Source organism: Phasianus colchicus, chromosome 38, assembly GCF_987193195.1.
Source record: "Phasianus colchicus chromosome 38, bPhaCol1.hap1.1, whole genome shotgun sequence".
NCBI lineage: Eukaryota > Metazoa > Chordata > Aves > Galliformes > Phasianidae > Phasianus > Phasianus colchicus.
In genome coordinates this window covers 270,402-296,724 of record NC_143473.1, presented here as the reverse complement: position 1 = coordinate 296,724, position 26,323 = coordinate 270,402, and the positions used below count along the sequence as shown (strand labels likewise).

Here is a 26,323-nt window from a genome sequence, read left to right as displayed (position 1 = left end):
TGGCTTTTTTCTTCTTTTCTCATTTCCTTTTTTTCTGACCTTTTTGGGCTTTTTTCTTTTTCTTCTTTTTTTATGCTTTCATTTCTTTTTTCATTTCATTGCACTTGTTCTTTATTTTTTTTTTTCTCTTTTCCTTTTTTTTTTTTGTTTTCATCTATTTTTTCTCATTTTCATCTTGGTTTTCTTTTTTCATTTTCACTCTTTTTTTCTTTTTTTTTTATTCTTTTTTCTTTTTTTTTCATTGCACTTTTCTTTTTTATTTCATTTTTCTCTCTCTTTTCTCATTTTTTTCTATTTTCATCTTTTTCTTTTTCATCTTGGTTTTCTCTCTTTGTTTTCCATTTTTTTTTCTTTTTTCCTTTTTTATTTTTTTCCTTTATTACTCTTTTTTTTCCCTTTCTCTTTTTTCTTTCACCTTTTTTTCTTGTTTTTCTTTTTTCTTTTTTTTTTTTTTTTAATAATCATAGGTACTCCTGAAACCCCCTTTAAGCCCTCCCTACCCTCCCCATTCTTTCTTTTCACCCTCACCTCCCCCCTTGCCCTATCCTACCATTCCCTTGCCTGCTCTTCTTACCTGAGCTGCTGTCCCTTCCTTTACCTACCTGAGCTGCTTGTTCCAAAAATTACCTAGCTGACCTGCTTGCCCCTCGCTTTCCTAGCTGAGCTGCTGGCCCCTCTCATTCCCTACCTGAGCTGCTTCCCCCTAACTTACCGAGCTGAGCTCCTTGCCCCTCGCTACGTACTTGAGCAGATGTTTGCTCACTTGGCTTCCTTACTGGTTGTCCCCTCACTTACCTACCTCACCTGCTATCCACTCACTTTCCTAGCTTAGGTGCTGTCCCCTCCCTTCCCTACCTGAGCTGCATGCCCTTCCTTTTCCCTACCTGAGCTGCTGTCCCCTCGCCTCCTTTTTCTTGGTGCTCTTGCCTTTTCCTGCTACTCACTCCCAATCTCAACACTTGCCTGCTCTGCTTGCTGCTCTGACAAGTGCCTCTTAACTCTGCTCGCAGCTTCTCTCCTTCTGCATGCCCTTCTCTATTCCCTTCTCGTGCCCTTCAGGCTTCTGCTCCCCTTGCTGAGCAAGCCCATGCCCGGTAGCTCCCCTTCAACCTCCTCCGCCCTTTGCCTTTCTCCACACAGATGCTTGCTTCTGGCCAGCACTCCTGCCCGCTGCCTAGCCCACAGCCCGCATCTCTTGGGGAGACAGCAAGGTGGCCTGGAGCTACCCACACCTCCTCCCGGGCACGGCTTCTCAGCTTTGCTTCAAGCCCACAAAAAGCCCCAAGGAGCTCCTCTTACCTTTGGGCTCAGCTTCTTTTCCTGCCGCGCAGCTCCTGTGCCAGGCCGGGGCTCAGCTCTTCCCACACTCCACCATTCCTGCAAGATTGCTTTCTCTCATTCACTGCCTTCCTTTGCTTTCCTTTGCCCTGCTACCCTTAGCTTCCCTACTTGCTTCCTCTACATTTACGTGCACCGCTTTGTACTTTTGAGTCTCTTCTTTGCCTCTTCTTTCTCTATTTTCCCTTCAACCCTCCCCTCCCCTCAACCCTCCCATATTTCCCTTCCTCCCCTCCCCTCTCTCCTCTCCCCCCTCCTTCCCTTCCCCTCCCCTCCCGTACCCCCCCTTTTCTCCCTTTCCCCTCCCCTTCCCCCTTGCCTTATGGCAAACTCACCTTTCCTGCTCTTCACTCCCTCCTTCTTCATTCTCCTGCCTTTTGCTGCTACTCTCGCCTTGCTTTCCCTTGCTGTGCTCTGCTTTGCTTTCTCTACATTTTGGCCATCCAGTCTTTTCTCAGCTGTTATTCTTGACTGTTTACTTGGCTTTTTTCTTCTTTTCTCATTTCCTTTTTTTCTGACCTTTTTGGGCTTTTTTCTTTTTCTTCTTTTTTTATGCTTTCGTTTCTTTTTTCATTTCATTGCACTTGTTCTTTATTTTTTTTTTTCTCTTTTCCTTTTTTTTTTTTGTTTTCATCTATTTTTTCTCATTTTCATCTTGGTTTTCTTTTTTCATTTTCACTCTTTTTTTCTTTTTTTTTTATTCTTTTTTCTTTTTTTTTCATTGCACTTTTCTTTTATATTTCATTTTTCTCTCTCTTTTCTCATTTTTTTCTATTTTCATCTTTTTCTTTTTCATCTTGGTTTTCTCTCTTTGTTTTCCATTTTTTTTTCTTTTTTCCTTTTTTATTTTTTTCCTTTATTACTCTTTTTTTTCCCTTTCTCTTTTTTCTTTCACCTTTTTTTCTTGTTTTTCATTTTTCTTTTTTTTTTTTTTTAATAATCATAGGTACTCCTGAAACCCCCTTTAAGCCCTCCCTACCCTCCCCATTCTTTCTTTTCACCCTCACCTCCCCCCTTGCCCTATCCTACCATTCCCTTGCCTGCTCTTCTTACCTGAGCTGCTGTCCCTTCCTTTACCTACCTGAGCTGCTTGTTCCAAAAATTACCTAGCTGACCTGCTTGCCCCTCGCTTTCCTAGCTGAGCTGCTGGCCCCTCTCATTCCCTACCTGAGCTGCTTCCCCCTAACTTACCGAGCTGAGCTCCTTGCCCCTCGCTACGTACTTGAGCAGATGTTTGCTCACTTGGCTTCCTTACTGGTTGTCCCCTCACTTACCTACCTCACCTGCTATCCACTCACTTTCCTAGCTTAGGTGCTGTCCCCTCCCTTCCCTACCTGAGCTGCATGCCCTTCCTTTTCCCTACCTGAGCTGCATGCCCTTCCTTTTCCCTACCTGAGCTGCTGTCCCCTCGCCTCCTTTTTCTTGGTGCTCTTGCCTTTTCCTGCTACTCACTCCCAATCTCAACACTTGCCTGCTCTGCTTGCTGCTCTGACAAGTGCCTCTTAACTCTGCTCGCAGCTTCTCTCCTTCTGCATGCCCTTCTCTATTCCCTTCTCGTGCCCTTCAGGCTTCTGCTCCCCTTGCTGAGCAAGCCCATGCCCGGTAGCTCCCCTTCAACCTCCTCCGCCCTTTGCCTTTCTCCACACAGATGCTTGCTTCTGGCCAGCACTCCTGCCCGCTGCCTAGCCCACAGCCCGCATCTCTTGGGGAGACAGCAAGGTGGCCTGGAGCTACCCACACCTCCTCCCGGGCACGGCTTCTCAGCTTTGCTTCAAGCCCACAAAAAGCCCCAAGGAGCTCCTCTTACCTTTGGGCTCAGCTTCTTCTCCTGCCGCGCAGCTCCTGTGCCAGGCCGGGGCTCAGCTCTTCCCACACTCCACCATTCCTGTAAGATTGCTTTCTCTCATTCACTGCCTTCCTTTGCTTTCCTTTGCTCTGCTACCCTTAGCTTCCCTACTTGCTTCCTCTACATTTACGTGCACCGCTTTGTACTTTTGAGTCTCTTCTTTGCCTCTTCTTTCTCTATTTTCCCTTCAACCCTCCCCTCCCCTCAACCCTCCCTCCCATATTTCCCTTCCTCCCCTCCCCTCTCTCCTCTCCCCCCTCCTTCCCTTCCCCTCCCCTCCCGTACCCCCCCTTTTCTCCCTTTCCCCTCCCCTTCCCCCTTGCCTTATGGCAAACTCACCTTTCCTGCTCTTCACTCCCTCCTTCTTCATTCTCCTGCCTTTTGCTGCTACTCTCGCCTTGCTTTCCCTTGCTGTGCTCTGCTTTGCTTTCTCTACATTTTGGCCATCCAGTCTTTTCTCAGCTGTTATTCTTGACTGTTTACTTGGCTTTTTTCTTCTTTTCTCATTTCTTTTTTTTCTGACCTTTTTGGGCTTTTTTCTTTTTCTTCTTTTTTTATGCTTTCGTTTCTTTTTTCATTTCATTGCACTTGTTCTTTTTTTTTTTCTCTTTTTTTTTTTGTTTTCATCTATTTTTTCTCATTTTCATCTTGGTTTTCTTTTTTCATTTTCACTCTTTTTTTCTTTTTTTTTTTATTCTTTTTTCTTTTTTTTTTCATTGCACTTTTCTTTTTTATTTCATTTTTCTCTCTCTTTTCTCATTTTTTTCTATTTTCATTTTTTCTTTTTCATCTTGGTTTTCTCTCTTTGTTTTCCATTTTTTTTTCTTTTTTCCTTTTTTATTTTTTTCCTTTATTACTCTTTTTTTTCCCTTTCTCTTTTTTCTTTCACCTTTTTTTCTTGTTTTTCATTTTTCTTTTTTTTTTTTTTTTTATAATCATAGGTACTCCTGAAACCCCCTTTAAGCCCTCCCTACCCTCCCCATTCTTTCTTTTCACCCTCACCTCCCCCCTTGCCCTATCCTACCATTCCCTTGCCTGCTCTTCTTACCTGAGCTGCTGTCCCTTCCTTTACCTACCTGAGCTGCTTGTTCCAAAAATTACCTAGCTGACCTGCTTGCCCCTCGCTTTCCTAGCTGAGCTGCTGGCCCCTCTCATTCCCTACCTGAGCTGCTTACCCCTAACTTACCGAGCTGAGCTCCTTGCCCCTCGCTACGTACTTGAGCAGATGTTTGCTCACTTGGCTTCCTTACTGGTTGTCCCCTCACTTACCTACCTCACCTGCTATCCACTCACTTTCCTAGCTTAGGTGCTGTCCCCTCCCTTCCCTACCTGAGCTGCATGCCCTTCCTTTTCCCTACCTGAGCTGCATGCCCTTCCTTTTCCCTACCTGAGCTGCTTGCCCCTCGCCTCCTTTTTCTTGGTGCTCTTGCCTTTTCCTGCTACTCACTCCCAATCTCAACTCTTGCCTGCTCTGCTTGCTGCTCTGACAAGTGCCTCTTAACTCTGCTCGCAGCTTCTCTCCTTCTGCATGCCCTTCTCTATTCCCTTCTCGTGCTCTTCAGGCTTCTGCTCCCCTTGCTGAGCAAGCCCATGCCCGGTAGCTCCCCTTCAACCTCCTCCGCCCTTTGCCTTTCTCCACACAGATGCTTGCTTCTGGCCAGCACTCCTGCCCGCTGCCTAGCCCACAGCCCGCATCTCTTGGGGAGACAGCAAGGTGGCCTGGAGCTACCCACACCTCCTCCCGGGCACGGCTTCTCAGCTTTGCTTCAAGCCCACAAAAAGCCCCAAGGAGCTCCTCTTACCTTTGGGCTCAGCTTCTTCGCCTGCCACGCAGCTCCTGTGCCAGGCCGGGGCTCAGCTCTTCCCACACTCCACCATTCCTGCAAGATTGCTTTCTCACATTCACTGCCTTCCTTTGCTTTCCTTTGCCCTGCTACCCTTAGCTTCCCTACTTGCTTTCTCTACATTTACGTGCACCGCTTTGTACTTTTGAGTCTCTTCTTTGCCTCTTCTTTCTCTATTTTCCCTTCAACCCTCCCCTCCCCCTCCCCTCCCCCCTCCCTCCCATTTTTCCCTTCCTCCCCTCCCCTCTCTCCTCTCCCCCCCTCCTTCCCTTCCCCTCCCCTCCCGTACCCCCCCTTTTCTCCCTTTCCCCTCCCCTTCCCCCTTGCCTTATGGCAAACTCACCTTTCCTGCTCTTCACTCCCTCCTTCTTCATTCTGCCTTTTGCTGCTACTCTCGCCTTGCTTTCCCTTGCTGTGCTCTGCTTTGCTTTCTCTACATTTTGGCCATCCAGTCTTTTCTCAGCTGTTATTCTTGACTGTTTACTTGGCTTTTTTCTTCTTTTCTCATTTCCTTTTTTTCTGACCTTTTTGGGCTTTTTTCTTTTTCTTCTTTTTTTATGCTTTCGTTTCTTTTTTCATTTCATTGCACTTGTTCTTTTTTTTTTTTTCTCTCTTCCTTTTTTTTTTTTTGTTTTCATCTATTTTTTCTCATTTTCATCTTGGTTTTCTTTTTTCATTTTCACTCTTTTTTTCTTTTTTTTTTATTCTTTTTTCTTTTTTTTTTCATTGCACTTTTCTTTTATATTTCATTTTTCTCTCTCTTTTCTCATTTTTTTCTATTTTCATCTTTTTCTTTTTCATCTTGGTTTTCTCTCTTTGTTTTCCATTTTTTTTTCTTTTTTCCTTTTTTATTTTTTTCCTTTATTACTCTTTTTTTTCCCTTTCTCTTTTTTCTTTCACCTTTTTTTCTTGTTTTTCATTTTTCTTTTTTTTTTTTTTTTTTTATAATCATAGGTACTCCTGAAACCCCCTTTAAGCCCTCCCTACCCTCCCCATTCTTTCTTTTCACCCTCACCTCCCCCCTTGCCCTATCCTACCATTCCCTTGCCTGCTCTTCTTACCTGAGCTGCTGTCCCTTCCTTTACCTACCTGAGCTGCTTGTTCCAAAAATTACCTAGCTGACCTGCTTGCCCCTCGCTTTCCTAGCTGAGCTGCTGGCCCCTCTCATTCCCTACCTGAGCTGCTTACCCCTAACTTACCGAGCTGAGCTCCTTGCCCCTCGCTACGTACTTGAGCAGATGTTTGCTCACTTGGCTTCCTTACTGGTTGTCCCCTCACTTACCTACCTCACCTGCTATCCACTCACTTTCCTAGCTTAGGTGCTGTCCCCTCCCTTCCCTACCTGAGCTGCATGCCCTTCCTTTTCCCTACCTGAGCTGCATGCCCTTCCTTTTCCCTACCTGAGCTGCATGCCCTTCCTTTTCCCTACCTGAGCTGCATGCCCTTCCTTTTCCCTACCTGAGCTGCTGTCCCCTCCCTTCCCTACCTGAGCTGCTTGCCCCTCGCCTCCTTTTTCTTGGTGCTCTTGCCTTTTCCTGCTACTCACTCCCAATCTCAACACTTGCCTGCTCTGCTTGCTGCTCTGACAAGTGCCTCTTAACTCTGCTCGCAGCTTCTCTCCTTCTGCATGCCCTTCTCTATTCCCTTCTCGTGCCCTTCAGGCTTCCGCTCCCCTTGCTGAGCAAGCCCATGCCCGGTAGCTCCCCTTCAACCTCCTCCGCCCTTTGCCTTTCTCCACACAGATGCTTGCTTCTGGCCAGCACTCCTGCCCGCTGCCTAGCCCACAGCCCGCATCTCTTGGGGAGACAGCAAGGTGGCCTGGAGCTACCCACACCTCCTCCCGGGCACGGCTTCTCAGCTTTGCTTCAAGCCCACAAAAAGCCCCAAGGAGCTCCTCTTACCTTTGGGCTCAGCTTCTTCTCCTGCCGTGCAGCTCCTGTGCCAGGCCGGGGCTCAGCTCTTCCCACACTCCACCATTCCTGCAAGATTGCTTTCTCACATTCACTGCCTTCCTTTGCTTTCCTTTGCTCTGCTACCCTTAGCTTCCCTACTTGCTTTCTCTACATTTACGTGCACCGCTTTGTACTTTTGAGTCTCTTCTTTGCCTCTTCTTTCTCTATTTTCCCTTCAACCCTCCCCTCCCCCTCCCCTCCCCCCTCCCTCCCATATTTCCCTTCCTCCCCTCCCCCCCTCCTTCCCTTCCCCTCCCCTCCCGTACCCCCCCTTTTCTCCCTTTCCCCTCCCCTTCCCCCTTGCCTTATGGCAAACTCACCTTTCCTGCTCTTCACTCCCTCCTTCTTCATTCTCCTGCCTTTTGCTGCTACTCTCGCCTTGCTTTCCCTTGCTGTGCTCTGCTTTGCTTTCTCTACATTTTGGCCATCCAGTCTTTTCTCAGCTGTTATTCTTGACTGTTTACTTGGCTTTTTTCTTCTTTTCTCATTTCTTTTCTTTCTGACCTTTTTGGGCTTTTTTCTTTTTCTTCTTTTTTTATGCTTTCGTTTCTTTTTTCATTTCATTGCACTTGTTCTTTTTTTTTTTCTCTTTTCCTTTTTTTTTTTTTGTTTTCATCTATTTTTTCTCATTTTCATCTTGGTTTTCTTTTTTCATTTTCACTCTTTTTTTCTTTTTTTTTTATTCTTTTTTCTTTTTTTTTCATTGCACTTTTCTTTTTTATTTCATTTTTCTCTCTCTTTTCTCATTTTTTTCTATTTTCATTTTTTCTTTTTCATCTTGGTTTTCTCTCTTTGTTTTCCATTTTTTTTTCTTTTTTCCTTTTTTATTTTTTTCCTTTATTACTCTTTTTTTTCCCTTTCTCTTTTTTCTTTCACCTTTTTTTCTTGTTTTTCATTTTTCTTTTCTTTTCTTTTTTTTTTTTTTTTTTATAATCATAGGTACTCCTGAAACCCCCTTTAAGCCCTCCCTACCCTCCCCATTCTTTCTTTTCACCCTCACCTCCCCCCTTGCCCTATCCTACCATTCCCTTGCCTGCTATTCTTACCTGAGCTGCTGTCCCTTCCTTTACCTACCTGAGCTGCTTGTTCCAAAAATTACCTAGCTGACCTGCTTGCCCCTCGCTTTCCTAGCTGAGCTGCTGGCCCCTCTCATTCCCTACCTGAGCTGCTTCCCCCTAACTTACCGAGCTGAGCTCCTTGCCCCTCGCTACGTACTTGAGCAGATGTTTGCTCACTTGGCTTCCTTACTGGTTGTCCCCTCACTTACCTACCTCACCTGCTATCCACTCACTTTCCTAGCTTAGGTGCTGTCCCCTCCCTTCCCTACCTGAGCTGCATGCCCTTCCTTTTCCCTACCTGAGCTGCATGCCCTTCCTTTTCCCTACCTGAGCTGCATGCCCTTCCTTTTCCCTACCTGAGCTGCATGCCCTTCCTTTTCCCTACCTGAGCTGCTGTCCCCTCCCTTCCCTACCTGAGCTGCTGTCCCCTCCCTTCCCTACCTGAGCTGCTTGCCCCTCGCCTCCTTTTTCTTGGTGCTCTTGCCTTTTCCTGCTACTCACTCCCAATCTCAACACTTGCCTGCTCTGCTTGCTGCTCTGACAAGTGCCTCTTAACTCTGCTCGCAGCTTCTCTCCTTCTGCATGCCCTTCTCTATTCCCTTCTCGTGCCCTTCAGGCTTCTGCTCCCCTTGCTGAGCAAGCCCATGCCCGGTAGCTCCCCTTCAACCTCCTCCGCCCTTTGCCTTTCTCCACACAGATGCTTGCTTCTGGCCAGCACTCCTGCCCGCTGCCTAGCCCACAGCCCGCATCTCTTGGGGAGACAGCAAGGTGGCCTGGAGCTACCCACACCTCCTCCCGGGCACGGCTTCTCAGCTTTGCTTCAAGCCCACAAAAAGCCCCAAGGAGCTCCTCTTACCTTTGGGCTCAGCTTCTTCTCCTGCCGCGCAGCTCCTGTGCCAGGCCGGGGCTCAGCTCTTCCCACACTCCACCATTCCTGCAAGATTGCTTTCTCTCATTCACTGCCTTCCTTTGCTTTCCTTTGCCCTGCTACCCTTAGCTTCCCTACTTGCTTCCTCTACATTTACGTGCACCGCTTTGTACTTTTGAGTCTCTTCTTTGCCTCTTCTTTCTCTATTTTCCCTTCAACCCTCCCCTCCCCCTCCCCTCAACCCTCCCTCCCATATTTCCCTCCCTCCCATATTTCCCCTCTCTCCTCTCCCCCCCTCCTTCCCTTCCCCTCCCCTCCCGTACCCCCCCTTTTCTCCCTTTCCCCTCCCCTTCCCCCTTGCCTTATGGCAAACTCACCTTTCCTGCTCTTCACTCCCTCCTTCTTCATTCTCCTGCCTTTTGCTGCTACTCTCGCCTTGCTTTCCCTTGCTGTGCTCTGCTTTGCTTTCTCTACATTTTGGCCATCCAGTCTTTTCTCAGCTGTTATTCTTGACTGTTTACTTGGCTTTTTTCTTCTTTTCTCATTTCTTTTTTTTCTGACCTTTTTGGGCTTTTTTCTTTTTCTTCTTTTTTTATGCTTTCGTTTCCTTTTTCATTTCATTGCACTTGTTCTTTTTTATTTTCTCTTTTCCTTTTTTTTTGTTTTCATCTATTTTTTCTCATTTTCATCTTGGTTTTCTTTTTTCATTTTCACTCTTTTTTTCTTTTTTTTTTATTCTTTTTTCTTTTTTTTTCATTGCACTTTTCTTTTTTATTTCATTTTTCTCTCTCTTTTCTCATTTTTTTCTATTTTCATTTTTTCTTTTTCATCTTGGTTTTCTCTCTGTTTTCCATTTTTTTTTCTTTTTTCCTTTTTTATTTTTTTCCTTTATTACTCTTTTTTTTCCCTTTCTCTTTTTTCTTTCACCTTTTTTTCTTGTTTTTCTTTTTTTTTTTTTTTTATAATCATAGGTACTCCTGAAACCCCCTTTAAGCCCTCCCTACCCTCCCCATTCTTTCTTTTCACCCTCACCTCCCCCCTTGCCCTATCCTACCATTCCCTTGCCTGCTCTTCTTACCTGAGCTGCTGTCCCTTCCTTTACCTACCTGAGCTGCTTGTTCCAAAAATTACCTAGCTGACCTGCTTGCCCCTCGCTTTCCTAGCTGAGCTGCTGGCCCCTCTCATTCCCTACCTGAGCTGCTTCCCCCTAACTTACCGAGCTGAGCTCCTTGCCCCTCGCTACGTACTTGAGCAGATGTTTGCTCACTTGGCTTCCTTACTGGTTGTCCCCTCACTTACCTACCTCACCTGCTATCCACTCACTTTCCTAGCTTAGGTGCTGTCCCCTCCCTTCCCTACCTGAGCTGCATGCCCTTCCTTTTCCCTACCTGAGCTGCTGTCCCCTCCCTTCCCTACCTGAGCTGCTTGCCCCTCGCCTCCTTTTTCTTGGTGCTCTTGCCTTTTCCTGCTACTCACTCCCAATCTCAACACTTGCCTGCTCTGCTTGCTGCTCTGACAAGTGCCTCTTAACTCTGCTCGCAGCTTCTCTCCTTCTGCATGCCCTTCTCTATTCCCTTCTCGTGCCCTTCAGGCTTCTGCTCCCCTTGCTGAGCAAGCCCATGCCCGGTAGCTCCCCTTCAACCTCCTCCGCCCTTTGCCTTTCTCCACACAGATGCTTGCTTCTGGCCAGCACTCCTGCCCGCTGCCTAGCCCACAGCCCGCATCTCTTGGGGAGACAGCAAGGTGGCCTGGAGCTACCCACACCTCCTCCCGGGCACGGCTTCTCAGCTTTGCTTCAAGCCCACAAAAAGCCCCAAGGAGCTCCTCTTACCTTTGGGCTCAGCTTCTTCTCCTGCCGCGCAGCTCCTGTGCCAGGCCGGGGCTCAGCTCTTCCCACACTCCACCATTCCTGTAAGATTGCTTTCTCTCATTCACTGCCTTCCTTTGCTTTCCTTTGCTCTGCTACCCTTAGCTTCCCTACTTGCTTCCTCTACATTTACGTGCACCGCTTTGTACTTTTGAGTCTCTTCTTTGCCTCTTCTTTCTCTATTTTCCCTTCAACCCTCCCCTCCCCTCAACCCTCCCATATTTCCCTTCCTCCCCTCCCCTCTCTCCTCTCCCCCCCTCCTTCCCTTCCCCTCCCCTCCCGTACCCCCCCTTTTCTCCCTTTCCCCTCCCCTTCCCCCTTGCCTTATGGCAAACTCACCTTTCCTGCTCTTCACTCCCTCCTTCTTCATTCTCCTGCCTTTTGCTGCTACTCTCGCCTTGCTTTCCCTTGCTGTGCTCTGCTTTGCTTTCTCTACATTTTGGCCATCCAGTCTTTTCTCAGCTGTTATTCTTGACTGTTTACTTGGCTTTTTTCTTCTTTTCTCATTTCTTTTTTTTCTGACCTTTTTGGGCTTTTTTCTTTTTCTTCTTTTTTTATGCTTTCGTTTCCTTTTTCATTTCATTGCACTTGTTCTTTTTTTTTTCTCTTTTCCTTTTTTTTTTTGTTTTCATCTATTTTTTCTCATTTTCATCTTGGTTTTCTTTTTTCATTTTCACTCTTTTTTTCTTTTTCTTTTTATTCTTTTTTCTTTTTTTTTCATTGCACTTTTCTTTTTTATTTCATTTTTCTCTCTCTTTTCTCATTTTTTTCTATTTTCATTTTTTCTTTTTCATCTTGGTTTTCTCTCTGTTTTCCATTTTTTTTTCTTTTTTCCTTTTTTATTTTTTTCCTTTATTACTCTTTTTTTTCCCTTTCTCTTTTTTCTTTCACCTTTTTTTCTTGTTTTTCATTTTTCTTTTTTTTTTTTTTTTTTTATAATCATAGGTACTCCTGAAACCCCCTTTAAGCCCTCCCTACCCTCCCCATTCTTTCTTTTCACCCTCACCTCCCCCCTTGCCCTATCCTACCATTCCCTTGCCTGCTCTTCTTACCTGAGCTGCTGTCCCTTCCTTTACCTACCTGAGCTGCTTGTTCCAAAAATTACCTAGCTGACCTGCTTGCCCCTCGCTTTCCTAGCTGAGCTGCTGGCCCCTCTCATTCCCTACCTGAGCTGCTTCCCCCTAACTTACCGAGCTGAGCTCCTTGCCCCTCGCTACGTACTTGAGCAGATGTTTGCTCACTTGGCTTCCTTACTGGTTGTCCCCTCACTTACCTACCTCACCTGCTATCCACTCACTTTCCTACCTGAGCTGCATGCCCTTCCTTTTCCCTACCTGAGCTGCATGCCCTTCCTTTTCCCTACCTGAGCTGCATGCCCTTCCTTTTCCCTACCTGAGCTGCATGCCCTTCCTTTTCCCTACCTGAGCTGCATGCCCTTCCTTTTCCCTACCTGAGCTGCATGCCCTTCCTTTTCCCTACCTGAGCTGCATGCCCTTCCTTTTCCCTACCTGAGCTGCATGCCCTTCCTTTTCCCTACCTGAGCTGCATGCCCTTCCTTTTCCCTACCTGAGCTGCATGCCCTTCCTTTTCCCTACCTGAGCTGCATGCCCTTCCTTTTCCCTACCTGAGCTGCTGTCCCCTCCCTTCCCTACCTGAGCTGCTGTCCCCTCCCTTCCCTACCTGAGCTGCTGTCCCCTCCCTTCCCTACCTGAGCTGCATGCCCTTCCTTTTCCCTACCTGAGCTGCTTGCCCCTCGCCTCCTTTTTCTTGGTGCTCTTGCCTTTTCCTGCTACTCACTCCCAATCTCAACACTTGCCTGCTCTGCTTGCTGCTCTGACAAGTGCCTCTTAACTCTGCTCGCAGCTTCTCTCCTTCTGCATGCCCTTCTCTATTCCCTTCTCGTGCCCTTCAGGCTTCTGCTCCCCTTGCTGAGCAAGCCCATGCCCGGTAGCTCCCCTTCAACCTCCTCCGCCCTTTGCCTTTCTCCACACAGATGCTTGCTTCTGGCCAGCACTCCTGCCCGCTGCCTAGCCCACAGCCCGCATCTCTTGGGGAGACAGCAAGGTGGCCTGGAGCTACCCACACCTCCTCCCGGGCACGGCTTCTCAGCTTTGCTTCAAGCCCACAAAAAGCCCCAAGGAGCTCCTCTTACCTTTGGGCTCAGCTTCTTCTCCTGCCGTGCAGCTCCTGTGCCAGGCCGGGGCTCAGCTCTTCCCACACTCCACCATTCCTGCAAGATTGCTTTCTCACATTCACTGCCTTCCTTTGCTTTCCTTTGCTCTGCTACCCTTAGCTTCCCTACTTGCTTTCTCTACATTTACGTGCACCGCTTTGTACTTTTGAGTCTCTTCTTTGCCTCTTCTTTCTCTATTTTCCCTTCAACCCTCCCCTCCCCCCTCCCTCCCATATTTCCCTTCCTCCCCTCCCCCCCTCCTTCCCTTCCCCTCCCCTCCCGTACCCCCCCTTTTCTCCCTTTCCCCTCCCCTTCCCCCTTGCCTTATGGCAAACTCACCTTTCCTGCTCTTCACTCCCTCCTTCTTCATTCTCCTGCCTTTTGCTGCTACTCTCGCCTTGCTTTCCCTTGCTGTGCTCTGCTTTGCTTTCTCTACATTTTGGCCATCCAGTCTTTTCTCAGCTGTTATTCTTGACTGTTTACTTGGCTTTTTTCTTCTTTTCTCATTTCTTTTTTTTCTGACCCTTTTGGGCTTTTTTCTTTTTCTTCTTTTTTTATGCTTTCGTTTCCTTTTTCATTTCATTGCACTTGTTCTTTTTTTTTTTTCTCTTTTCCTTTTTTTTTGTTTTCATCTATTTTTTCTCATTTTCATCTTGGTTTTCTTTTTTCATTTTCACTCTTTTTTTCTTTTTTTTTATTCTTTTTTCTTTTTTTTTCATTGCACTTTTATATTTCATTTTTCTCTCTCTTTTCTCATTTTTTTCTATTTTCATTTTTTCTTTTTCATCTTGGTTTTCTCTCTGTTTTCCATTTTTTTTTCTTTTTTCCTTTTTTATTTTTTTCCTTTATTACTCTTTTTTTTCCCTTTCTCTTTTTTCTTTCACCTTTTTTTCTTGTTTTTCATTTTTCTTTTTTTTTTTTTTTTTTTTATAATCATAGGTACTCCTGAAACCCCCTTTAAGCCCTCCCTACCCTCCCCATTCTTTCTTTTCACCCTCACCTCCCCCCTTGCCCTATCCTACCATTCCCTTGCCTGCTCTTCTTACCTGAGCTGCTGTCCCTTCCTTTACCTACCTGAGCTGCTTGTTCCAAAAATTACCTAGCTGACCTGCTTGCCCCTCGCTTTCCTAGCTGAGCTGCTGGCCCCTCTCATTCCCTACCTGAGCTGCTTCCCCCTAACTTACCGAGCTGAGCTCCTTGCCCCTCGCTACGTACTTGAGCAGATGTTTGCTCACTTGGCTTCCTTACTGGTTGTCCCCTCACTTACCTACCTCACCTGCTATCCACTCACTTTCCTAGCTTAGGTGCTGTCCCCTCCCTTCCCTACCTGAGCTGCATGCCCTTCCTTTTCCCTACCTGAGCTGCATGCCCTTCCTTTTCCCTACCTGAGCTGCATGCCCTTCCTTTTCCCTACCTGAGCTGCTGTCCCCTCCCTTCCCTACCTGAGCTGCTTGCCCCTCGCCTCCTTTTTCTTGGTGCTCTTGCCTTTTCCTGCTACTCACTCCCAATCTCAACACTTGCCTGCTCTGCTTGCTGCTCTGACAAGTGCCTCTTAACTCTGCTCGCAGCTTCTCTCCTTCTGCATGCCCTTCTCTATTCCCTTCTCGTGCCCTTCAGGCTTCTGCTCCCCTTGCTGAGCAAGCCCATGCCCGGTAGCTCCCCTTCAACCTCCTCCGCCCTTTGCCTTTCTCCACACAGATGCTTGCTTCTGGCCAGCACTCCTGCCCGCTGCCTAGCCCACAGCCCGCATCTCTTGGGGAGACAGCAAGGTGGCCTGGAGCTACCCACACCTCCTCCCGGGCACGGCTTCTCAGCTTTGCTTCAAGCCCACAAAAAGCCCCAAGGAGCTCCTCTTACCTTTGGGCTCAGCTTCTTCTCCTGCCGTGCAGCTCCTGTGCCAGGCCGGGGCTCAGCTCTTCCCACACTCCACCATTCCTGCAAGATTGCTTTCTCACATTCACTGCCTTCCTTTGCTTTCCTTTGCTCTGCTACCCTTAGCTTCCCTACTTGCTTTCTCTACATTTACGTGCACCGCTTTGTACTTTTGAGTCTCTTCTTTGCCTCTTCTTTCTCTATTTTCCCTTCAACCCTCCCCTCCCCCTCCCCTCAACCCTCCCTCCCATATTTCCCTTCCTCCCCTCCCCCCCTCCTTCCCTTCCCCTCCCCTCCCGTACCCCCCCTTTTCTCCCTTTCCCCTCCCCTTCCCCCTTGCCTTATGGCAAACTCACCTTTCCTGCTCTTCACTCCCTCCTTCTTCATTCTCCTGCCTTTTGCTGCTACTCTCGCCTTGCTTTCCCTTGCTATGCTCTGCTTTGCTTTCTCTACATTTTGGCCATCCAGTCTTTTCTCAGCTGTTATTCTTGACTGTTTACTTGGCTTTTTTCTTCTTTTCTCATTTCCTTTTTTTCTGACCTTTTTGGGCTTTTTTCTTTTTCTTCTTTTTTTTATGCTTTCGTTTCTTTTTTCATTTCATTGCACTTGTTCTTTTTTTTTTTCTCTTTTCCTTTTTTTTTTTTTTGTTTTCATCTATTTTTTCTCATTTTCATCTTGGTTTTCTTTTTTCATTTTCACTCTTTTTTTCTTTTTTTTTTATTCTTTTTTCTTTTTTTTTCATTGCACTTTTCTTTTTTATTTCATTTTTCTCTCTCTTTTCTCATTTTTTTCTATTTTCATTTTTTCTTTTTCATCTTGGTTTTCTCTCTTTGTTTTCCATTTTTTTTTCTTTTTTCCTTTTTTATTTTTTTCCTTTATTACTCTTTTTTTTCCCTTTCTCTTTTTTCTTTCACCTTTTTTTCTTGTTTTTCATTTTTCTTTTTTTTTTTTTTTTTTATAATCATAGGTACTCCTGAAACCCCCTTTAAGCCCTCCCTACCCTCCCCATTCTTTCTTTTCACCCTCACCTCCCCCCTTGCCCTATCCTACCATTCCCTTGCCTGCTCTTCTTACCTGAGCTGCTGTCCCTTCCTTTACCTACCTGAGCTGCTTGTTCCAAAAATTACCTAGCTGACCTGCTTGCCCCTCGCTTTCCTAGCTGAGCTGCTGGCCCCTCTCATTCCCTACCTGAGCTGCTTCCCCCTAACTTACCGAGCTGAGCTCCTTGCCCCTCGCTACGTACTTGAGCAGATGTTTGCTCACTTGGCTTCCTTACTGGTTGTCCCCTCACTTACCTACCTCACCTGCTATCCACTCACTTTCCTAGCTTAGGTGCTGTCCCCTCCCTTCCCTACCTGAGCTGCATGCCCTTCCTTTTCCCTACCTGAGCTGCATGCCCTTCCTTTTCCCTACCTGAGCTGCTGTCCCCTCGCCTCCTTTTTCTTGGTGCTCTTGTCTTTTCCTGCTACTCACTCCCAATCTCAACACTTGCCTGCTCTGCTTGCTGCTCTGACAAGTGCCTCTTAACTCTGCTTGCAGCTTCTCTCCTTCTGCATGCCCTTCTCTATTCCCTTCTCGTGCCCTTCAGGCTTCTGCTCCCCTTGCTGAGCAAGCCCATGCCCGGTAGCTCCCCTTCAACCTCCTCCGCCCTTTGCCTTTCTCCACACAGATGCTTGCTTCTGGCCAGCACTCCTGCCCGCTGCCTAGCCCACAGCCCGCATCTCTTGGGGAGACAGCAAGGTGGCCTGGAGCTACCCACACCTCCTCCCGGGCACGGCTTCTCAGCTTTGCTTCAAGCCCACAAAAAGCCCCAAGGAGCTCCTCTTACCTTTGGGCTCAGCTTCTTCTTCTGCCGTGCAGCTCCTGTGCCAGGCCGGGGCTCAGCTCTTCCCACACTCCACCATTCCTGCAAGATTGCTTTCTCTCATTCACTGCCTTCCTTTGCTTTCCTTTGCTCTGCTACCCTTAGCTTCCCTACTTGCTTTCTCTACATTTACGTGCACCGCTTTGTACTTTTGAGTCTCTTCTTTGCCTCTTCTTTCTCTATTTTCCCTTCAACCCTCCCCTCCCCCTCCCCTCAACCCTCCCTCCCATATTTCCCTTCCTCCCCTCCCCTCTCTCCTCTCCCCCCCTCCTTCCCTTCCCCTCCCCTCCCGTACCCCCCCTTTTCTCCCTTTCCCCTCCCCTTCCCCCTTGCCTTATGGCAAACTCACCTTTCCTGCTCTTCACTCCCTCCTTCTTCATTCTCCTGCCTTTTGCTGCTACTCTCGCCTTGCTTTCCCTTGCTGTGCTCTGCTTTGCTTTCTCTACATTTTGGCCATCCAGTCTTTTCTCAGCTGTTATTCTTGACTGTTTACTTGGCTTTTTTCTTCTTTTCTCATTTCCTTTTTTTCTGACCTTTTTGGGCTTTTTTCTTTTTCTTCTTTTTTTTATGCTTTCGTTTCTTTTTTCATTTCATTGCACTTGTTCTTTTTTTTTTTTCTCTTTTCCTTTTTTTTTTGTTTTCATCTATTTTTTCTCATTTTCATCTTGGTTTTCTTTTTTCATTTTCACTCTTTTTTTCTTTTTTTTTTATTCTTTTTTCTTTTTTTTTCATTGCACTTTTCTTTTTTATTTCATTTTTCTCTCTCTTTTCTCATTTTTTTCTATTTTCATTTTTTCTTTTTCATCTTGGTTTTCTCTCTGTTTTCCATTTTTTTTTCTTTTTTCCTTTTTTATTTTTTTCCTTTATTACTCTTTTTTTTCCCTTTCTCTTTTTTCTTTCACCTTTTTTTCTTGTTTTTCATTTTTCTTTTTTTTTTTTTTAATAATCATAGGTACTCCTGAAACCCCCTTTAAGCCCTCCCTACCCTCCCCATTCTTTCTTTTCACCCTCACCTCCCCCCTTGCCCTATCCTACCATTCCCTTGCCTGCTCTTCTTACCTGAGCTGCTGTCCCTTCCTTTACCTACCTGAGCTGCTTGTTCCAAAAATTACCTAGCTGACCTGCTTGCCCCTCGCTTTCCCAGCTGAGCTGCTGGCCCCTCTCATTCCCTACCTGAGCTGCTTCCCCCTAACTTACCGAGCTGAGCTCCTTGCCCCTCGCTACGTACTTGAGCAGATGTTTGCTCACTTGGCTTCCTTACTGGTTGTCCCCTCACTTACCTACCTCACCTGCTATCCACTCACTTTCCTAGCTTAGGTGCTGTCCCCTCCCTTCCCTACCTGAGCTGCATGCCCTTCCTTTTCCCTACCTGAGCTGCTGTCCCCTCGCCTCCTTTTTCTTGGTGCTCTTGCCTTTTCCTGCTACTCACTCCCAATCTCAACACTTGCCTGCTCTGCTTGCTGCTCTGACAAGTGCCTCTTAACTCTGCTCGCAGCTTCTCTCCTTCTGCATGCCCTTCTCTATTCCCTTCTCGTGCCCTTCAGGCTTCTGCTCCCCTTGCTGAGCAAGCCCATGCCCGGTAGCTCCCCTTCAACCTCCTCCGCCCTTTGCCTTTCTCCACACAGATGCTTGCTTCTGGCCAGCACTCCTGCCCGCTGCCTAGCCCACAGCCCGCATCTCTTGGGGAGACAGCAAGGTGGCCTGGAGCTACCCACACCTCCTCCCGGGCACGGCTTCTCAGCTTTGCTTCAAGCCCACAAAAAGCCCCAAGGAGCTCCTCTTACCTTTGGGCTCAGCTTCTTCTCCTGCCACGCAGCTCCTGTGCCAGGCCGGGGCTCAGCTCTTCCCACACTCCTCCATTCCTGCAAGGTTGCTTTCCTTTGCTCTGCTGCAGTTAGCTTTCCTACTTGCTTTCTCTTGATATACATGGATTGCTTTTTACTTTTTTTCATCCTTTGTGCCTCTTTTTTTCTGTTTTCAGCACTTCCATTTTTTTTTCTTTTTCCATCTTTTTTTTTCTTACTTTTCATTCTCATTTTTCCTTTTGTTTTTTTTTTTTCCCCGCCCCGTTGAGATTCTCCCTCTTTATCCCCCTCAGCTTGCCTCTATCTGTGCCTCCAACTGGGTCTTCTCTCTCACATTCCCGTCTTGTGCCCGGTGTCACCCCACATTACCCTCTATTTCCCTGTGCCCACGCAAACCCCCTATTGTCTCTCTGCAGCCTTTTATAACCTTACACCTCTCTACTTCCCCCCCAATCCCACCCACAGACCCCTGTCATGCCTGTTTCTCTATACCACGCCTACAGCCCTCCCACTGCTCCCTGTAGCCCCACATCCCCTTCTATCCCACCTCCATTCCCCCTACAGCCACTCATAGAGCCACAGTTTCTTAGGTCCTCCCCCAGCCCCCTATATCCCTCCCCGTAGCTCTCCCCAGCCCCTCCCACCCCCCAATGCTCCCTATAGCACCGTGTCCCCCCGTTTCCCCCTCACAGCCCTCTGCTGCCCTAAATCCCTTTGTACCCACCCCTATCGCCCCATGTACCCCGATACCACAGCCGCTGCAGCCCCGCCTGCCTCCCTATCCCCCCCCCGCCTTCCCAGCCCCTCACCCCACCAGGCTTCCTCCCCTGTCCCGGCGCCGCTCTCCGTCCCTCCCGGCTCCGGCTCTGCTGTGCTCAGCACCGCTCCCGTCGTGCCGCGGTTCCGTCTCGGTGCTGCCCGGACAGCTCCGGCGCGCAGCGGCGGTGCGGGGCGGCCAGGGCTGCGGGAGCGCCGCCGCCTGAGGGGAGAAGAGCTCTAGGCCGGCTGCCAACGGCCGTTCCCGCGCGCCGCGCCTCAGCCAATCGGAGCCGGCGCCGCTGCCGCTGACCAACGAGAGCCCGGGGGCGGAACGGATCGGCACGTGCCCAACGAGAGCCCGGGGGCGGGACGGACCGGCACCTGACCAATGAGAGCCCGGGGCTGGGACGGTCCGGCACCTGCTCAATGAGAGCCCGGGGGCGGTGCGGCGTTGCGCTGCGCTATTGGTGGGAGGAGCGCGGCAGGGGGCGGGCCGTGGGTGGGGCCTCGGGGTGCGCCCTACTGCTATAGGGGGTGCGAGATGGGAATGGGATTGACAGGTGGGAGGTGGGGCTTGGATGTGGGGTTGGGATATGAGGTTTGGAACTGGGCTTGGGATGTTGGATGTGCATTGGGATGTGAAATGTAGGGTTGGGGTGTGGGGATATGGATATGGGGTGGATATGGAATGGGAGATAGGAAAATGGAATATATATGGGATGGGCTTGGGATGGACATGGGACCAACACTGAAGAATGTGGGATGGATTGGGGATGAAATATGGACACGGGATGGGATTGGGATGATAGTGGCATGGGATAAGTAGATGGAATGGACATGGGATGCATGTGGGGATAAGGATTCGGAATGGCTATGGATATAGGGTTAAGGATGGGGATAGGATGTGGGGGTATGGATATGGGATGGGTTTGAGATGGCTGTGGGGTGGATATGATGGATATGGGATGGGATAACGTTGTGGGATACGGACGAGGGATGGCTACGAGATGGAGCTGTACTGGTTATAAGGCCATAGGGGCGATGGGGCCAGGATGCTGCAGTCACCTCTGTCCCCAGAGTTCATCCCCAGTGTGACACATGGAGCCCCACAGCCGCTCCTCTGCCCTTTATCACTTACATGGGGAGGACATCCCCCAACCTCCATTATCAAAAATAAACCTTAATTAGAAAAGTGAGGGGTGTCAACCCCGCCCCATGGGAACAATGTTTTCTGTGGGGGAGGGCACAGATGGCGTCTCCAGAGGGCTGTCCCAAACTCTGGGGGGTGTTCACAACTCTAGGATATGACACCAACAGGGTGCCATGAAGGTGTCCCAAGCTTTGGGGTGTGACACAGGGATGTCCCCAATTTTGGTGGTGTGACATTGTCATGTGGTGTTCCCACTTCCCTGGGAAGTCCTCCAGGTGGTCACGGTGTCCCCAGCTTCGGCTCAATGTCCCCAGGGTTTTTTTGTCCCCTCTGCATGACGGTGACACCCAGCGCCAGCTGCCAGGAGTGACGCCCAACGGTGATGACACCGCATCACGGCTGTGCCACGCTGGTGTCACACAGTCCCCTCTGGTGGTGGCACAGAGTTCACCACCGTGCATGTCCCCGTCCTCATGACAGACGATGGTGACAGCACCAGAGGTTTCCGGTGTCACCGGGTCCTGTGGTAGGCAGGTCTGGAGGGGTGACAAACAACAGTGAGAGGCTCAGTAACAGCATGGTGACAATGCAGAGCTGCCTGTGCCTGGCCCCATGCGGTGGTCAGAGTACAGGGAATGGTGTCACCCGATAGATGGTGGCACACAAGTGATGGTGACACCAGATGACGGTAACAACAGTGACAGCCAGGGATGGGGACGCTGCGTCACGGCTGTTCCACATCGAGGTCACCCTGTGTCACGGCGCCACCTGAAGACAGTGACATTCAGTGACACCCAATGGCATCCAGTGAAGGTGACACCCAATAATGGTGACACTACCGACCCCATGTCACACCCACAGCAGACCCCACATGTTCCCCGACTGTCCCCTGCCCCCCTCCCTGTACACTCCTCGTCACCTCTTCAATGAGGATGGCACCGTGCTGAAGTTGTGCCACCATGGCAGGGGGGACAGCATGGGACAGTCATGGACAGCCAGGGTGACAGCGTCCAGGAGCTGTAGGACGCAGATGGGGCTCTCAAGGTACGTTGGTACGGCCCCAGGTTCCACGGTTACGGTGACAGTGAGAACTTTGGGGACAAGTGGTTGTCCGGTGTCACCCGGTGGCCCTGGGGGGATTGTTTCCGTGGGGCTTTGCACAGGGATTGGTGGGAACCATCCATTTCTGAAAGGAAGTGGCAAAAAATATACAAGAAAAGTGACATAGTATTGATTTTAATGGAAACAGACATTATTGGGGGCGATCCCACGGGGACAAAGAAGAGCGAGAATGTGTCACTATGTGAGGTTGTTCTCAAAATCCCCATTAGAGACCTCTGGAGGACTCCAGGAACGCCTGGGGACCCCAAGACATCCATGGGACATCTCCAGACCCTTCCAGAAGACAATAGGACCCTCTGAAGCCACCTGAGGACCACCCCACATTCCACAGGATCATTCTGGGACGTCTGCAGACCCTTCTGGATGAATCCAAGGACCCCCTGGATCAATTTGAAAACCCCCTGCACCCTCCAAGTCCTCTCTGGGACATCCCCAGAGATGTCTCTGATGACGGGATGACTCCAGGACCACTCAGACACACATGAGAACTCTCTGGACCCTACCAGACTCTACTGGGACATCTCCAAATCATCCCAGTGGCTCCTCGGAGCTCCTGGACCCATCCTGGGAGCTTCCAGATCCTTCCAGGGACCCCCAGGACCATTCTTGGGACCCCCTGGACACCCCAGGATCCCTCTGGGACATCTCCAGATCCTTCTGTATGAATCCAAGGACACCTTGGATCCACCTGGGGACCAACTGGATGCCCCAAACCCCTCTACAACATCTCCAGATTCTTCTGCATGCCTCCAGGGGTATATAGGGGGGGGGGCTCGTGGGGAATCTATGGGCGGAAAGGTGTGAGTGGGGCTTCTGTGAGGTGGAAAGAGGGTCTGGAGGTGGAGAAAGGTTGGAAGGGGAAACTGAGGGATTGTGGAGGGCTTCTGTGGCGTGGAAAGGGGCTCTGAGGATGGAGAGAGGGGGTTGTGAGGGGGAAAAGAGCAGAACGAGGCTTCTGTGAGTGAAAAGGGGGCCTGGGGATGGAGGGGTACATTGTGGAGGGGAACTTGAGGGGTGGAAAGGGGGCTTCTGTAGGGCAGAAAGGGGGGTCTGGGAGTGGACGGGGGGTTGTGTGGGGGAAAAAAGGGGTGAGTTGGGTCTCTGCTGGGAGGAAAAGGGTTCTAGGAATGGAGAAGGGGTGGCAGAGGAAATCTGGAGGGTTGTGGGGGGCTTCTATGGGGTGGAAGGGGAGTCTGGGGGACACCTTAGGGAAGTATTGGGGGGGGAGAAGAGGAGAGTGGGATGTCTATGGGGTGGAAAAAGAGTCTGGGGGGAAACTTAGTGGCTTGTGTGGGGGAAAGGGGTGAACAGAGCTTCTACAAGGCAGGAAGAGCATCTGGGGGTGGAGGGAGGGGTGGGAGGGAAGAGCCAGGGGTTGTGCGAGGCTTCTATGGGGTCTGGCTGAGGGAAATTGGAGGTCAAAATGAGGAACTGACTCCAGGGGTCAGGGAGGAGCGCACAGGGGGTTACAGGGACCTCTAGGGGTCAGAAAAAAGGGGCCAGGAGGTGGGAGGAGAAGGGAGGACACGGGACCCTGGGGGTCAAATAGAGGGGAATGGGGGGTGGTAGGAGACTCTGGGGATCAGAATGGGGGAATTGGAGTGGGGGCACTCGGGGGGAGGAGAGGGGGTTCGGGGGTCAGATAGAGGAGACTGGGAAAGGGGGGGACTCTAGGGGACAGAATGGGGAGAGCGGTGGGGGGGTGGGGGGACACCAGGGATCAGAACGGGGGACTGGGGAGGGATGAGGGATCGGGGGGGGACCCTGGGGATCAGAATGGGGGAGGCACAGAGGGGAGGGGTGGAAGAGGACTACGGCGATCAGAACGGGGGGACTGGAGGGGAGGGAGACCGGGGGGAGGGTGTAACCCCGGGGGGCACACAGAGGGACTGGGGGGTGCGGGCGATCAGCGGCAGGGGGAGAGGGGGGGAGGGCAGCGAAAGACACGGGGTGGGGGAGGCGGCGAGACGCAGGGCAGCCGCCCCCGCCGAGGGAAGCCCCGAGCACCACGGAGACCCCGCGGGGCCGAGGCAGAGCGGCACGCGGCCCCCCCGCCGCCTTCACCCCGGCCCCCGCCCCGGCGCCCCCCGAACACCCACCTGTAGGAGCCGAGGCGGCGCCCGGAGCCCCGAGGCGCCCCGCACCGCTTCCGCACGGCCGCCTCCTCGGGTCGCGGCGTGATGACGTCACTCGGCGGGGACGGCGCGGCGCCGTAGCGACGGACCGGCGCTGAGGCGCTGAGGCGCCGTCGCCGTGGCGACGCCGTCGAACGGTACCGCTCCTGCGGGAGCCGCGCTGAGACGTGCGGCGTCTCCGGCTTCCCCAGAATCGCTTTCTCCAGGCCGATTCCGAGCTGCTGGCGCTTCTTGAAAGCCGAGCGCGCATCTCTGCCCGGTTTTCTCACGGCTCCTGCGGCGGCATCTCTGGCCACTTTCTCCTCCAAGGAAGAACCGAGCGGTGGCCCGGCCGGGCTCGGTGCGTGGGATGTGAGAAGGGCACAGCCCGGAGCAGGACCTGAAGAACGAGCTCAGCTCACCGCTGGCACGTGTTCTGTAGTCCCCCGGCTCCTGCAGAGCTGCGCTGGACTCGCTGAGCAGCACGGCGTGGTGCGGGGATGTAAGAGAACACAGGTGCTCGGTAGACTTGCTGGGGCAGGGAGCTCTCACTGACGCTAAACTCGCTGAAACGAAGTGACTCGTTCAGGACACGTGCCTGAAACATATGCTGGTTCTCTAGGCAGAGCTGCCGGACAGACCTGTCAGCACTGGGAATTAAGCACGGCAGTGAGATGAAGCCAATGATGCGTTCATGTAAGAGCAAGAGGTGCTTTGGAATGCCTTTATGGCTGCACAGCTCCTCGGGAAGCAGTTACACCTGCCGGCTCAATAAGAGCTGTCCCATAGATGCTGTACAGCTGTGGAGCCTTTGCCCACCTGCACTGCATCTTTTAGATGTATCATTGAGAGGAATTGAACCAGCAAGACTTCAGGGCTGAGCTCTAAGAATGGAAACTCCCTCAACTTTTGAAAGAGACCGGGTTTCTAAGGTCTTAAGACCTGGAGCTGGCAGGGCACACCCCTCTTGTGCCTTTCCCCCGACTGGTTTTTGGGAGACAGCAAATGGACACCCCTACAAGAAGTCTCAGGGTGTTTCCTTCTGACACTCTTATTATGGAAGTAAGAATACATTCCTGGCTCCATTTTGCTCTTGTGTCAGAAGGCAGAGATTTAAGCTACCTAAAGTCACTTTTCCACAAACGTTCCCACAGAAAGAAGCATCCAACATCTCTCTGTAGCTACGGAGACCCTGACTTCTCAACCCTTTCCAGGTATGTTTTACTGTCTCTTTCCAAATTTAGAAACGGCAGCTGTGCAGAAAAACATGCCACAGATCCTGAAGTGTGGGCCAGCGGGGAGTTTTACCCCGTCTCCTCCCTGATGTCAAACTGAAGTGATCTCCTTTAGTCCTCAGTATAACAAACGCATCCTGTGACCGTGCTTGAAGACAGTCTCCCTTGAGCATTTTAGCTGAGCTTGGTTAGCGCTCTTAAAACCAGCTGTGCAAGTGCTGCTTTCCTCCCCACTGTGAGGGATTGCTGTCAGGAGCCAACCAGTTATGCCAGGCACATCCAGCAAGGAGCTGCTGTGGCACGATGGGCGTGTGGAGCGGCTGTCTTCCAACCTGTCCTCTGCAGCAGTTAGCATTCTGCGGGTTACTCTTCCCCAGTTTGCAGAACGAGTATCAGAAGTTGATGCTCTTTTGTGAAAGAGTAAATGTGGGTTGAAAAAAAGGCAGTGTGACATTCCTGACTGCAGATGGAACAACAGCACAGATGCTGCCAGCCCCGCAGTAAAAGCTGGACTTGTTAATGAAGCAGCTTATCCATCTGTGTCGGGCTGTGGTAAAACTCACCCGCTGGCCCACCTGGACCTTTGCCCACCTGCACTGCATCTTTTAGATGCATCATTGAGAGGAATTGAACCAGCAAGGCTTCAGGGCTGAGCTCTAAGAATGGAAACTCCCTCAACTTTTGAAAGAGACCGGGTTTCTAAGGTCTTAAGACCTGGAGCTGGCAGGGCACACCGCTCTTGTGCCCTTCCCCTGACTGGTTTTTGGGAGACAGCAAATGGACACCCCTACAAGAAGTCTCAGGGTGTTTCCTTCTGACACTCTTGTTATGGAAGTAAGAATACATTCCTGGCTCCATTTTGCTCTTGTGTCAGAAGGCAGAGATTTAAGCTACCTAAAGTCACTTTTCCACAAACGTTCCCACAGAACGTGGACCTGGCCTTTGGCCTTGTTGGAACTCATCCCATTGGCTTCAGCCCAGCTCTCCAGCCTGTCCAGATCCCTCTGTGGGGCCTCGCTACCCCCAGGCAGATCCACACTTCCAGCCAGCCTGGTGTCATCCGCAAACTTCCCGAGGGTGCACTCAGTGCCCTCAGCTCATCAAGAAAGATCTTGAGGAGGACAGGCCCCAGCACCGACCCCTGGGGAACAGCACTGTGACCCACAGATACCACTTTTCTCACAGATACGTGACATTTTCATCCGGGAACACTATTTTAGTCCCCTACACATGATCTCTTCCACCAAAAAACAAGGACATTTTCTCCCAGATAGACCACTTTTCTCCTAACTATGTGACCGATTATCCGGGAAATACCCATTTTTTCCTAAAAATATGGCGTTTACTCCCAGAAATACCAGCTTTCTCACATACATGTGATCTTTTCCCCCCAAAACAAGACATTTTCTCCCAGAAATACCACTACGCTTAGAAATACCTCACGTTTCATCCCAAG

At 50.0% G+C, this 26,323-nt stretch overlaps 2 protein-coding genes and 1 long non-coding RNA gene across 4 annotated transcripts; all 3 read right to left on the bottom strand.

Annotated features, from left to right (window-relative positions):
- Positions 1–825: 825 nt before the first annotated feature.
- LOC149913342 (uncharacterized) lies at positions 826–9,148 on the bottom strand. 2 transcript variants are annotated; one of them, XR_016461303.1, is made up of 5 exons: positions 8,424–9,148; positions 5,372–6,514; positions 3,524–5,064; positions 1,674–3,223; positions 826–1,377 (listed from the first exon to the last, which is right to left on the bottom strand). It is a non-coding gene; the product is annotated as an uncharacterized LOC149913342 (long non-coding RNA). The 2 variants fall into 2 exon arrangements; XR_016461304.1 differs by lacking the exon at positions 8,424–9,148 and adding an exon at positions 7,301–7,875 and having other exon boundaries at positions 5,372–7,007.
- An 8,133-nt stretch (positions 9,149–17,281) lies between these two features.
- LOC149913341 (uncharacterized) lies at positions 17,282–20,790 on the bottom strand. Its single transcript, XM_090129863.1, has 3 exons — positions 20,770–20,790; positions 19,302–20,117; positions 17,282–18,544 (listed from the first exon to the last, which is right to left on the bottom strand). The coding sequence occupies exons 1-3, from the start codon at positions 20,788–20,790 to the stop codon at positions 18,431–18,433; spliced, it is 951 nt and encodes a 316-aa protein (XP_089985989.1). The 3' UTR covers positions 17,282–18,430.
- LOC149913340 (uncharacterized) lies at positions 17,282–25,469 on the bottom strand. The gene is made up of 6 exons (XM_090129862.1): positions 25,459–25,469; positions 24,185–24,282; positions 23,618–24,044; positions 21,316–21,582; positions 19,297–20,932; positions 17,282–18,598 (listed from the first exon to the last, which is right to left on the bottom strand). Exons 1-5 carry the CDS (start codon positions 25,467–25,469, stop codon positions 20,908–20,910), a joined length of 828 nt encoding a protein of 275 aa, XP_089985988.1. The 3' UTR covers positions 17,282–18,598; positions 19,297–20,907.
- Positions 25,470–26,323: the final 854 nt, after the last annotated feature.